At 38.1% G+C, this 13313-nt stretch overlaps 1 protein-coding gene across 2 annotated transcripts; it reads right to left on the bottom strand.

Annotated features, from left to right (window-relative positions):
• Window positions 1–407: 407 nt before the first annotated feature.
• On the bottom strand, window positions 408–13180 carry LOC100566907 (cytochrome P450 1A5). 2 transcript variants are annotated; one of them, XM_062963248.1, is made up of 7 exons: window positions 13072–13180; window positions 7818–8683; window positions 5039–5165; window positions 3408–3497; window positions 2399–2522; window positions 2060–2146; window positions 408–1187 (listed from the first exon to the last, which is right to left on the bottom strand). In XM_062963248.1, exons 2-7 carry the CDS (start codon window positions 8652–8654, stop codon window positions 899–901), a joined length of 1554 nt encoding a protein of 517 aa, XP_062819318.1. In that variant the 5' UTR covers window positions 8655–8683; window positions 13072–13180; the 3' UTR covers window positions 408–898. The 2 variants fall into 2 exon arrangements, with proteins under 2 accessions (XP_062819318.1, XP_062819319.1); XM_062963249.1 differs by having other exon boundaries at window positions 13087–13169.
• Window positions 13181–13313: the final 133 nt, after the last annotated feature.

The following is a 13313-nucleotide window of genomic DNA, read 5'->3' as shown; positions in this document are numbered from 1 at the left end:
TCCAACTGACAAGAATTCTTCTCTCACCCTGGATTTTCCACAGATATATATTAACCTTTGCTTAGTTTCTCCATACCTCACAACCTCTGAGGATGCCTGCCATAGATGTGGGCGAAACATCAGGAGAGAATACTTCTGGAATACGGCCATAGAGCCCGGAAAACATACAACAACCCTCAAAGAATTTATACCTTTGGCTTATCTAAAATTGACCAATGGCTGAGGGTCTTCCTCACCTTCCACATCTACTTGATCCCGGCCTGAAAGCCTTCGACAACACATATAAGTTCTTTGTTTGCTAGGACACCTCGTCATATCAGTAAGGTGTTACCAGGTGAGAGTATAGCAGTGGAATCAGTAGCATCCAGATAACACCATGTGCAAAAGACTCAGACCAAGCAGAGGAATTGAAACGAACAAAGGAAAACTTTACTCTTGCTTGTAGAGTTGAAATACAAAACAGTTCTGCAATCATACAATGTCCATGTAGTTGCATAAGATCAATAACCTATCAATCAGCATCAATATATACAGCATAGCATATTCAAAACAGCTGCTTGACTGTAGCAAGAGAGCCTGACTTTCATGTGCTCTCTCTTGAAGCCCAGATTCCCAACTGACATTCTCAGCCACCTGCTATCAAACAGATACATTGTTTTAGGTGTGGCTTTGCCTCTGCAAAAAGGCTGAGCTCTTTTGCAGAGTTCCCTTTGCAAACCAACTTTTGCAAGGATTTATTTCAAGGGATTTCTTTTACACACATACACATTAGCATTTTGGCGCAATATAAGGCACGTTAAGTGTTTTGGGCAACTAGGTATGTGCTTAGCATACACCAAAGTTGAAATCCTCAATACATGTCGACTAGAGCTCAAAGTCTTGATGTCCACGGCCGTTTTTAGAAACGGGTCTTGATCTGGAAGTGCTCACACTTCTTGAACTTCATGGTGAGCCCGTACTGAGGAGTGAAATCGACCTCTTTCCCCGGGCGCAGGCTGAACTCCAGCTTCTGCACCAAAGTGGTTAAGAAGAGGAAGATCTCGCTCCGGCCGATGTTTTCCCCGATGCACCTCCTTCTCCCCAAGCCGAAGGTCAGGATCTTTTCGCCCTCGGCTCTGTTTATTCCGGACCCGTCCTCAGCCAGAAAGCGCTCCGGGTTGAAAGCAAAAGGATCCTTCCAAAGTTTCCTGGGGGGAAAAGGGGACAACACAGTCATCGGTCACTTTCGAGTCCCATTATTGGAGAAAAGATGGGAGAGAAACTAAATAAGCATCATCATCACAATTATTTATTTGCAACATTTATATCCCGTCTTTCTCAGCCCGAAGGGGACTCAGGGCGACTTACAAACTATATATACCCGTATGTTGAATGTTTTTATGTTGAATGTTTTTATATTGTGGAATGATATTTTAAATTGTAAGTCGCTCGGAGCACTCTGGTGGAGAGCGACTAATTAAGAAATAAAGTGAAGTGAAGTGAAGTATATCAGTGATGGCCAACCTATGACACGCGTGTCAGCACTGACACGCCTAGCCATTTTTGCTGACACGCTGCTGCATGCAGATTGTTTGGATGACTATGTCTTTTGTGGCCAAATTTGGTGTGATTTGGTCCAGTGTTTTTGTTGTTTACTCCATGGGAATTATGCACATTACATCTATATATATAAAAGGGTAATGAAATTTCGGCCTAGGACAAAACAACAAAACTACACATCCCAGAAACGCTAAACTTGGCAGCACAACCCCTCATCCATGCCTCTACGTTCATACAACAAAAAAGAAAAGAAAAATAAAGTCCTAGTTAGAGGGAAAGGAATAAGTAGTGATTTGAATCCGGACCTTCCAAATTCCGAGTCTGGGAATTGTACAGATCCGGACTGATCTTGCAAGCTAAGAGATTCAAGCCTGATTAGTCCTTAGATGGACAACATCTTAAGACAGTTCTCTTACAGAGAGAAAAGTGGAATTTCTTAGTATCAATGTCATTAATATACTTTTGAAGAGTAACTTTCCAAACTATAGGAATGCCAAAACCGAACTCCAGAAATACTTACGGATCATGGTTGACTTGCCACTGGTTGACAAATACACAAGTGTCTTTAGGGATGTAGAAGCCGTTCAGTGCCGTATCCTTAGTTGTGCTACAAAGGGGGAGGAAATGCATAGTATTTGTAAATTAATATTTGTACAAAAGCTGACCCAAATATAAGCCAAACAGGACCCTCACCCGAGTATATGCTGAGGGGGGCTTTTTCAGTCTTAAAAAAGGGCTGAAAAACTAGGCTTATACTCGAGTATATACAGTACTTTTTTTGGTCTGCACTACCAAAATGTCCTAGGCAGAATGGCCATTGTGTTGAGCTCTGTCTTCCTTGGGTTTCACTCACACTTACCAGTGAGGAATGGTGAAAGGTATAAAAGAGGAATGCCGGAACATCTCCAAGATAAACGCTTCTGTGTAGGGCAACACGTTCCGATCGGACAGCCTGGCTTTCCTTTCTCGGCCAATATTTTGATCTGCAGAAGCAGAGAAGGGGAAGGTGAAAGTTTAATAAAGACATGAAAAAGGCATTGTACGGGTCTATTAATAACTTCTAAGGTTCTTTCAGGCAGGGGGGAATATTTTGAACCCACCGCTGCCACCAAATTGTAAGGGGTTATTAATAAATAATGTCTGCCACCAAATTGAAAAGGGACTATTAACAACTGCCACCAATTTGTAAGATGCAGCCACCAAAGACTCATAGAGGAGACCTTTTACTTCTTTTTTTCCTTTCTTCTTCTTCTCTTAAGATGGTAGTGTAACTTAGTATATAATATATACGATAGAGTCTTAGATGTTGGAGGAACAATAACAAGTTTATTCAGGCACAGAGCTTAGTGATTACATTTCTCACTTTCATTAACAGTTACAATATTAGAATAAGATGAGTCAAACTCCCTAAAGTGTCTTTCTTTAACTTAAAGTAGTCAGAACTTCATCCTCTGCCACTTTTAAACCATAGTCACCTCTGTGATACACAATCACAGATTCTCTGTTCCTTGCTAGGACACATAAAATAAGTCACCAAACTTATTTTAATCCGACTCAAAATGAACAATTGAGTCTCCCTTGATCCCCTCAACTTAGGATCAATCTTCCCTGTGCCTCATCAGAGCACAGACTGAAAACCCTTTTCTAAACTCCACCCACTTTTCCATGGCAACCAGCCTCTGAGTGCAGAGAAGCAATAACTGTAATACTCACCCTTTTAAAACACAAACACAAAATTAAACATAACATCTGTAACCCAAAAATTCATACTTCATTACAGCATCTCTATCCATTGATCCATCTATGGATCCATCAGTCTATCTATCTATCCACCCATCTCTATCCTCTATCGAGAGGACTAGATTTACCTAGTTCATCTTGAATTTTCTTCTGGATTTCTGGATAAGTCACCAGATACATTAGACACCAAGACAAGCCAGTGGACACAGTGTCAAACCCTAGGAAAGAAGCAAAGTTTGAGACTTTTAGATTTAGGTCCAGTGATACAAAACATCTGGATTTGGGGAGTCGATTGCTAAGGCACATTTACTACAAGTGGGATCTGCGGTATTTTGGTGCAATGTGGAGCACAACTATGATGTGCTCCACCCTGAATTGAAAGGAGAGCCTGGTAGTAATTAATAATAAATAGTAAATAATAAATAATTGTGGATTATTTTGGGATAAATTTCCAAATTCTTCAATTTTATTAAGCCACATTTGGCTATTTTGTTTGGGATTTTCAATAATACAGATGACATCATCAGCAAAAGCATGAAATTTGTAATTTTTTTTGTCTAGTCTAATTCCTTGTAGTGTTTTATCTTTTCTAATCACTCTTAATAATACTTCTAATGCGAAGATAAATAACCCTGTCTTGTTCCTTTATTGATGGTAAATTTGTTTGTTATTTGTCCATTAATCCGAATTGATGCCCATTGCTGGTCATATATACTGTTTATTCCGATTTGAAATTGTAGGCCCAAATCTAATTCGTGAAATAATAATTTTTAAAAAATTGCAATTGACGATTTGGTAAAAAGCTAATTTGTTCTTCCTCTACCCAATCGCTTAGGAATTCCCTAAGTCTATTTGCCAGTATTTTAGCAAAAATTTTATAATCTGTATTGAGGAGGGATATGGGTCTACAATTTTGACCAGTGATGCAAAACCAGTGCATCAAATGGTCAAATTAGAGATAATGTTAGAACAATCATAAACACAATTGAATTTTACGAACAAAATCACCAAAGAGAATTAGGCCTTCTCATGCTAGATGCGGAGAAAGCTTTCGATAACCTCAATTGGAATTTTAAAAAAATTACTAGCAGTGCCCGGCCACGCGTTGCTGTGGCGTTGTCTGGTGTTGTTGTTGAGAAATTGTTGAGGTAGTGGTGGTATTGAATGTCTGTTGTATGGTTGTCTTTATGTTTAGTATGCACACTGAAATGGATTATATGGCAGTGTGGACTCAAGATAATCCAGTTCAAAGCAGATAATATAAGATTCTAAATGGGTTATATAGCTGTGTGGAAGGGCCTTGAGTTTACCCTGCCATATAATCCAGTTAAAATCTGATAATCTGTGGAAGAGGCGTAAGTGAGGCTTAACTGTGCCTGTCCCCTGGGCTGAGTAGGTTGCTAGGAGACCAAGTGGGTGGAGCTTAGCCTTCAAACTGGCAGCAATTGGATAAAAACTATTATTCCTCTCCCTGTAATTAGGACTTTATTTTTCTTTTCTTTTTGTTGTATCAACCTAGAGCCGTGAATGATGGGTTGTGTTGTCAAATTTCGAGGTTTTGTAGTTTTGTTGTTTTGTCCGCTGCCCTGATGCCATCACTCTTTTATATATATAGATTATTTCAAGAATTAGATTTGGGCCTACAATTTCAAAACGGAATAAACAGTATATATGGGTCTACGATTTTGACCAGTGATGCAAAACGTCATGAAAAGATGCTCAATTTGCAGCAAAATCTTTGCAACGAGTCAACCCTTACCTGCTCCAAAAATATCGCCCACAATGTGGACAATGTTTTGATCCAACTGTTGGATATTGGCATTCACGTCCACTTTTTTGCTCTGCCAGTAGTCAATCAGGGAGTCGGTGATGTCTCGGATGTTGTTCTGAAATATAAATTCAGAGGATGGATGGGGTGCTAGACTACAGAATATCTAGACTGTTTACGACTGGGTCATCTTGTCAACTCCTTTGAGTACTTTTGTCCATCTTGGGGTGTGTCTGTACTATCAAATTAATGCAGATTAATACTACGGTACTTTAACTACCATGGCTCAAGGCCATGGAATTATCTGCCCAAGAGGACTGGTGCCTTACCATAATAACATATTTAGACTTCAAAGGAGCTATCCAAGGTGCTGGCTCTGTTTTGGGAGATCAAATTTAGCACTTAATAGTTCAGCAGATTGAATAGGCCTTTTGAAGTAAAATACCGACTGGATTAATTGCCCAACTGACCTGCAAACTACCCGTCGCACCAAGCCATACTTTTGGACTATTTAGCCCTGTATAGTAGGATTTCAGGTCCTTTGCATCATCTCCTAAGTCATTCTTTTAAGTTGAGATTCCAGGGACTTTTTGCATGAATAAAACCCTATGGAATGAGCTTTGCAAATCCTTGAATGAGCTTTGCAAATCCTTGGCATTTTGAGACTCAAAACACAGCCACTTTTTGGAAAGAATGCAGATTTTACTCCAACTAATGTCCAGATCAGTCATTCCCAAACTTTGCTCCTCTCAGTAGTTTAATATAACATTATACTAATATTATGCTATACTGATAATATGATATATTGTATACACATATAATATTGATGATAATAATAATAATAATAATATCTAATGCAATATAATAATAATATACTATTATAATTGTATATTATATATTTCATGTAATATTACTAATAATATTGCAATATAGGTATAGTGCAATATAGTACAGTGTGTGTGTGTGTGTGTGTATGATAATAATACTAATATCTAATACAATATAATAATAATGCACTATTATAATTGTATATTATATATTTCATGTAATATTACTAATAATATTGCAATATAGGTATAGTGCAGTAGAGTAATATATAATGCTTATATTGCGCTGTACTAATAATATAATATATTGTATGTACATAGAATATTGATAACTATATCTAATACAATATAATAATAATGCACTATTATAATTGTATATTATATATTTCATGTAATATTACTAATCATATTGCAATATAGGTATAGTGCAATATAGTAATATATATTGCTTATATTGTATGTACATATAATATTGATAATAATATCTAATACAATATAATAATATTACACTATTATAATTGTATATTGTATAGTTCATGTAATATTACTAATAATACTGCAATATAGGTGTAGTGCCATATAGTAATATATAATGCTTATATTGTGCTGTACTAATAATATAATATATTGTATGTATGTACATATAATTTGTAAGCCGCACTGAGTCCCCTTCAGGGTGATAAGGGTGGGATATAAAGGTCGCTAATAATAATAATAATAATAATAATAATAATAATAATAATAATAATACGAAATAATAATGATACGAAATCCAGTATATCTATCTTGTTTGCTGTGTCATACAATATAATAATAATAATAATACGAAATAATAATGATACGAAATCCAGCATATCTATCTTGTTTGCTGTGTCATACAATATAAATAATAATAATAATAATAATAATACGAAATAACAATGATACAAAATCCAGCATATCTATCTTGTTTGCTGTGTCATACAATATAATAATAATAATAATAATAATAATAATAATAATAATAATACGAAATAATAATGATATAAAATCCAGCATATCTATCTTGTTTGCTGTGTCATACAATATAATAATAATAATAATAATAATAATAATAATAATAATAATAATAATAATAATAATAGTTTGGATTTTGACTCCCAGCTTGGCCAACAGCCAGGAATTCTGCAAACCAAAGTCCTAAAATCTGAAAGTTTTGGAAAAGGTTTGGTGTAGAAAGAAGTCCATTTATGTGACTTTGAACTGTATGAAAGGAATGCAATGAAAGAACCCAATAGCTATACTGCATTTTTGATAAACATGTAGCTTGCGAAACAAGCTCTCTATCTCTTTTAGCTTCTGGTAAGCACCCCAAGCTTACTGGACTATCATGGGAAGGATGACATTTAAACCCTCCTGTATATTTTCCTTTAAACTTTGATCCGCCTGCATGTTTGAGGGATAAAGGAGAGAAAACAATCTGCTTGACATCTATAGAAATCTTGGGGTCAGAGGAGTCAATGACGCACACATGCAATGATCAAGATAGGAATTGTGCACATTTGGTAGAAGATCAAACAGCAAGGGATCTCAAACTGGACTTTACTTGTTTACCACGCCATGCCAGTCAAAACAATGCAGATCAAACAACATACTATGTCTCCAAGTACTGGTTTTCGCTGCATATGTTGAATGTATCCGTAAATCTAGGTGCCATCCAATGTATTACCAAATACAATGAATATGTGGACACATTATGCTCCATCTGTGAATGATGAATACATATGAGCCCTTACTTGGATATGCTTGCCTTGACTGAAGTAGAACTTGTAGAGGATTTGGATGACTATTCCCAGCATCCCCACCACAACTCACAGCCATGACATCTGGGGATTTGTAGTCCCAAACCATCACTATAGGTCGAGAAAGAAAAGCAAAGCAGCACATGCCTCAGACAAACCCACCTTATCGAAGGTTGTGTAATGTTCCTTGGCAATCCGCTCCACAAGAGCCCCAAAGCGTTTGTTGAGGTCCTTGAAGACCTTCATGGTTTGGTTGGGAAGATACTGGAGGAGAGGGATGAAGTCGGCCGGATTGCAAGAAGCCGCGGCCTCTCCAAATTCGTTGTTGATGTTCACCAAACTTAACAGCTCCTGGTCTTCGTGGTCATATCGCTTGCCAAAACACATGCCGCAGATGACGTTGGCCACGGAGACCACCAGGTACCGGTAAGGCTCAAAGCTGTTCTTCTCCTTCATCAGCTCCTGGAACTTCACAACCAAGGAGTCCGCTTCGGTGGACACAAACTCCTCCATCGGACAAGTTGACAAGGTTTCATTGGCCGCGATGGAGATGACCTTCAAGGCGTTCTGGGCCACCTTCCGACGGGAGCGCCAAACTTCTGCAGGACATGACCCAAAGGTGAGGCTTTGGCCTTCTCCGACAAACTGGAAGCTGTAGAGATTGGGTCGGCTCGCAAAGTCTTCTCCTTGCTTGATCAAGGCTTGCCGGATGGTCTCCAAGCCGCTCAGAACCAGGATTGGCCTCGTCCCGATGCGGATCTGCATCACGTCGCCGTATTTCTGGCGCATCTGGTTCAAAGACAAATGAGGATTTTTCCCCAGGTCCAAGATGTTGCCAATGAGCGGGTATCCCTTCGGCCCAGGGAGTCTCTTCAGCCCTGGCGGGATCTGCCGCCAGAAAGATTTGACGGCCACCAAAATGAGACAGAAGACCACAAAGGCTAAGAGGAGTTCGGTGAGGGACATGACGGTTTGGGATCCCATCAGGACAGGCTCCATATTCCTCAAAGACAAAGTAACCTAATGAACTAAACAAGGAGAGACACAGAAAGAAGACACACAATGTGAGGAAGGGTTGGGGGGAAGGTTATCCTGTGATTAGGACACAGTTGCAGTTAAGATCCATCTCAGAAACATATATTATTATTCATGGGAACCACATAATTGTTCATGGAGATCTATCTGTGAACCATATTGCTCATGGAGATCTATCTGTGACTATATTTTTTCATGGAGATCTATCTGTGACCATATTGTTTATCAAGATCTATCCATCTCTAACCATTTTGTTCATGGAAATCTATCTGTGATCATATTGTTCATGGAGATCTATCCATCTGTGACCATGTTGTTCATGGAGATCCATCTGTGACCATGTTATTCATGGAGATCTATCTATCTGTGACAATGTTGTTCATGGAGATCTATCCATCTGTGACCATGTTGTTCATGGAGATCTATCCATCTGTGACCATGTTATTCATGGAGATCTATCCATCTGTGACCATGTTATTCATGGAGATCTATCTATGACCATGTTGTTTATGGAGATCTGTCTATCTATCTATCAATCATCTATCTATCTATCTATGACCATGTTGTTCATGGAGATCTATCCATCTGTGACCATGTTGTTCATGGAGATCTATGTATGACCATGTTTTTTATGGAGATCTGTCTATCTATCATCTCTCTATCTCTATCTATCTATATCTATCTCTATCTATCTATCTATCTATCTATCTATCTATCTATCTATCTATCTATGACCACGTTGTTCATGGAGATCTATCTATCTATCCTCTATCTATCTATCTATCTATCTATCTATCTATCTATCTATCTATCTATCTATCTATCTATCTATCTATCTATCTATCTATCTATGACCACGTTGTTCATGGAGATCTATCTATCTATCCTCTATCTATCTATCTATCTATCTATCTATCTATCTATCTATCTATCTATGACCATGTTGTTTATGAAGATCTACCTGTGACTATGTTATTCAGATCTATCCATCTGTAACCATGTTGTTCGTGGAGATCTATCAATCTGTGGCCATTGAGATCTATATATTAGCATGATATGAACCAACCGGGAAGGAGAACTGAGGAAATAGGTTTGTTTTGGACCACTCCTTCCAGGTTGCCCTATCCAGCTTGGCCACTGGGCTAGGAGTTACCCAATCCAAACCAGCAAATAACCCAGTGCCAGTTTAAAACCCCGTTAGATAAAATTCTGCTGTAAGCAGGGCTGTTGAGTCATCCTCCTCATCCTCAGTTCTGGCCCAAAACCAAGGCAACCTGAAAGATCCAGAACATGTGTTGCTTGCAGGCAATGGATTTGCTGAACGGGCAGATCCAATGCACTTCCATTCACTGCTGAAATCCCTTGGCAAGTCACACCCTCTTTGTGCCAGCATTCGTTTAAAAACCCTAAAATAGGGGACAGGCATTGATAATGTGGAAAATAACATCTCTTAATTATAAGAGCTCTGCAGTTCAGTATTATGGATCTCACAAAGTGCTGATGTATTACATGCAGTATTACTAATAATATTGCAATATAGTCGTATAGTACAATATAATAATATATAATGCTTATATAGTGCTTATATTGTGCTATACTAATAATATAATATATTTGTATGTATATATAACTTGTAAGCCACCCTGAGTCCCCTTCGGGGTGAGAAGGGCGGAATATAAATGTCGCTAATAAATAAATATATATACCGTATATACTCGAGTATAAGCCGACCCAAATATAAGCCGAGACATCCAATTTTACGATAAAAAAACAGAGAAATCATTGACTCAAGTATAAGCCGAGGGTGGTAATTTCAGATATAAAAGCAGATACCAATAAAATTACATGAATTGAGGCATCACTAGGTTAAATGTTTTTGAATATTTACATCAAGCTCAAATTTAAGATAAGACTATCCAACTCTGATCAAATCATTATTCTCATCTTCTTCAATATAAATGTGCTTATGTATCCTTTTAATAATAATAGAGTAAAATAATACATGTAATAATAATAATAATAATAATAATAATAATTATTATTATTATTACAGGAAAATAATACATGTAATAATAAATACAGGATAATAATAATACAATAATAATAATAAGATTTGAGTGAAATAATAAATGTAAAAGAGTAAAATAAATGTAATAGTAGCAAGAATAATAGAGAAAAATAATAAATGTAATAATACCAAAAATAATACAGAAAAATAATAAATGTACCATATATTCTTGAGTATAAGCTGACCCAAATATAAGCCAACCAGGACCCTCACCCAAGTATAAGCCTGGATTTTACTTCTCTCCCACTGTCGACCAGCCAGTAGCCAGAGAGCAAACAATCAGGGCCAGCTAACACCTCCCAACAAAGGATTCCCCCAGATAGGAAGCAGCCAGACATTGAAGCCACAAGGCCATTCAATGCTAATCAAGCTGACTTTGTAGAACTGTAACTTCCAGGATTTCATAGCATTGAGACATAACAGTTACAATAGAATCAAACTGCATGACTTCTACAGTGTAGATCAGGCACAGGCAAACTTGAGCCCTCCAGGTGTTTTGGACTTCAACTCCCACAATTCCTAACAGCCTACCGGCTGTTAGGAATTGTGGGAGTTGAAGTCCAAAACACCTGGAGGGCCCAAGTTTGCCCATGCCTGGTGTAGATGTACCGTTGAAGGGGAAATTTAGGGTGCTGAACCCTAGTCACCAAACAGGCTCAGCACCATGGACAGTGCTTTAAAGTCCCCACTAAAGTCCAGTATGGATTTAAATGGAAGTTATCGGTCTCGGTTAATACTAGAGTACACAATGGGCAAAGATTTTGTCCTTGAATCATAGCACGAGTTGCTGGGTCAATAATCCCATACGGAGCAAGTCACCTTTCAAGGGTAAACTGCAAGAAATAATAGCCAAAGTTTTGTTTTCTTGGATAGACCAGGTATGGGCAAACATCAAACCGGTTCTCCAGCAGCAGGACAGCTACAGTTGCAAATTGATTCCCAGATGCTTGCAAACTCAGCCAATCGGCTTCATGCATTTGATTTTCCAGTTAACACGCATATAGTATTTTTGCAAACCATGACAACAACAGCCCTGTGAGATTGGTCCATCTAGATCAGGCAAGGGCAAACTTGGGCCCTCCGGGTGTTTTGGACTGCAACTCCCACCATTCCTAACAGCCTCAGGCCTATTCCTTTTCCCCCTCAGCCGCTTAAGCTTGCAAAGATACTATATGTGTATTAACTGGAAAAACAAATGCATGAACTCGACTATCTGAAGTCCTTTCCACCCAGCCATATAACCCAGAATAGCAATAATAATAATAATAATAATAATAATAATAATAATAATAATAATAATAAAAAAACCCTGCTTTGATTGAAGTCAAAAATCAGAAGCTCAGTCCTAGACACTTGGGAAGTGTTCGACTTGTGATTTTGTGATACGAAATCCAGCATGTCTATTTTGTTTGCTGTGTCATAATAAAATAATAATAGTAATAATAATATAACAATATTAATAGTAATAGTAACTTGGGAAGTGTTCAACTTGTAATTTTGTGAAACAAAATCCAGCATATCTATCTTGTTTGCTGTGTCATACAATAAAATAATAATAATAATAATAATAACAACAATAATAGTAATGATAATAAGTACAGTAGAGTCTCACTTATCCAACACTCACTTATCCAACATTCTGGATTATCCAACGCATTTTTGTAGTCAATGTTTTCAATATATTGTGATATTTTGGTGCTAAATTCATAAATACAGTAATTACAACATAACCTTACTGCGTATTGAACTACTTTTTCTGCCAAATTTGTTGTATAACATGATGTTTTGGTGCTTAATTTGTAAAATCATAACCTCATTTGATGTTTAATAGGCTTCTCCTTAATCCCTCCTTATTATCCAACATATTCGCTTATCCAACATTCTGCCGGCCTGTTTATGTTGGTTAAGTGAGACTCTACTGTAATATAAAAATCAGTTTGCAACTGTAGCTGTCCTGCTGCTGGAGAACTGTTTTGAAGTTTGCCCATACCTGGTCTATCCAATATTTTGGATACCTTGGAAGATACCTTGGAGGGCCCAAGTTTGCCCATGCCTTTCTATGCTGTAGAATGAATGCAGTTTGACACGAACTGTCATGGCTCAATGCTAGAGTTGTTTGGCAAAGAAGGCTAAAGACCTTGGGAAACTACAACTCCCAGGATCTCATAGCATGGAGCCACTGCAGTTCAAGCACTGTCAGGCTGCATTGACTGCACAATGTAAATAGATGTAAATATGATGCAAAAGGAGAGGAAAGTTTCCTCTGGATGGAAACACATCAGTAATACATTTTTGCAGAATGCATTTACTCACCTGGCTTCCTCTCACCTTGGCCAAGCCTCAGTCCCTGGCTGCTGCCTCTGGCTCTCTGTTCATGCAAGTCAATGGGCACTTTCACTGGCCAGATGCGCTCCAAGTGGCTCTCCAGGCAAACTCCTAGTCCTGCCTGCCTGCCAGGGCCACTACAGAGCACTTTCCCTGCCAGCTTTATATGCGCCTCCCGGGCCCTGATTGGTTGGCAGCCTCGTCCACATGTGGAGGCCTTTCCTCCAATC

The sequence above is a fragment of the Anolis carolinensis genome, unplaced genomic scaffold (genome assembly GCF_035594765.1).
Source record: "Anolis carolinensis isolate JA03-04 unplaced genomic scaffold, rAnoCar3.1.pri scaffold_11, whole genome shotgun sequence".
NCBI lineage: Eukaryota > Metazoa > Chordata > Lepidosauria > Squamata > Dactyloidae > Anolis > Anolis carolinensis.
Note: the sequence above shows the minus strand (reverse complement) of the source record. Positions and strands in the feature narration are given on the sequence as shown.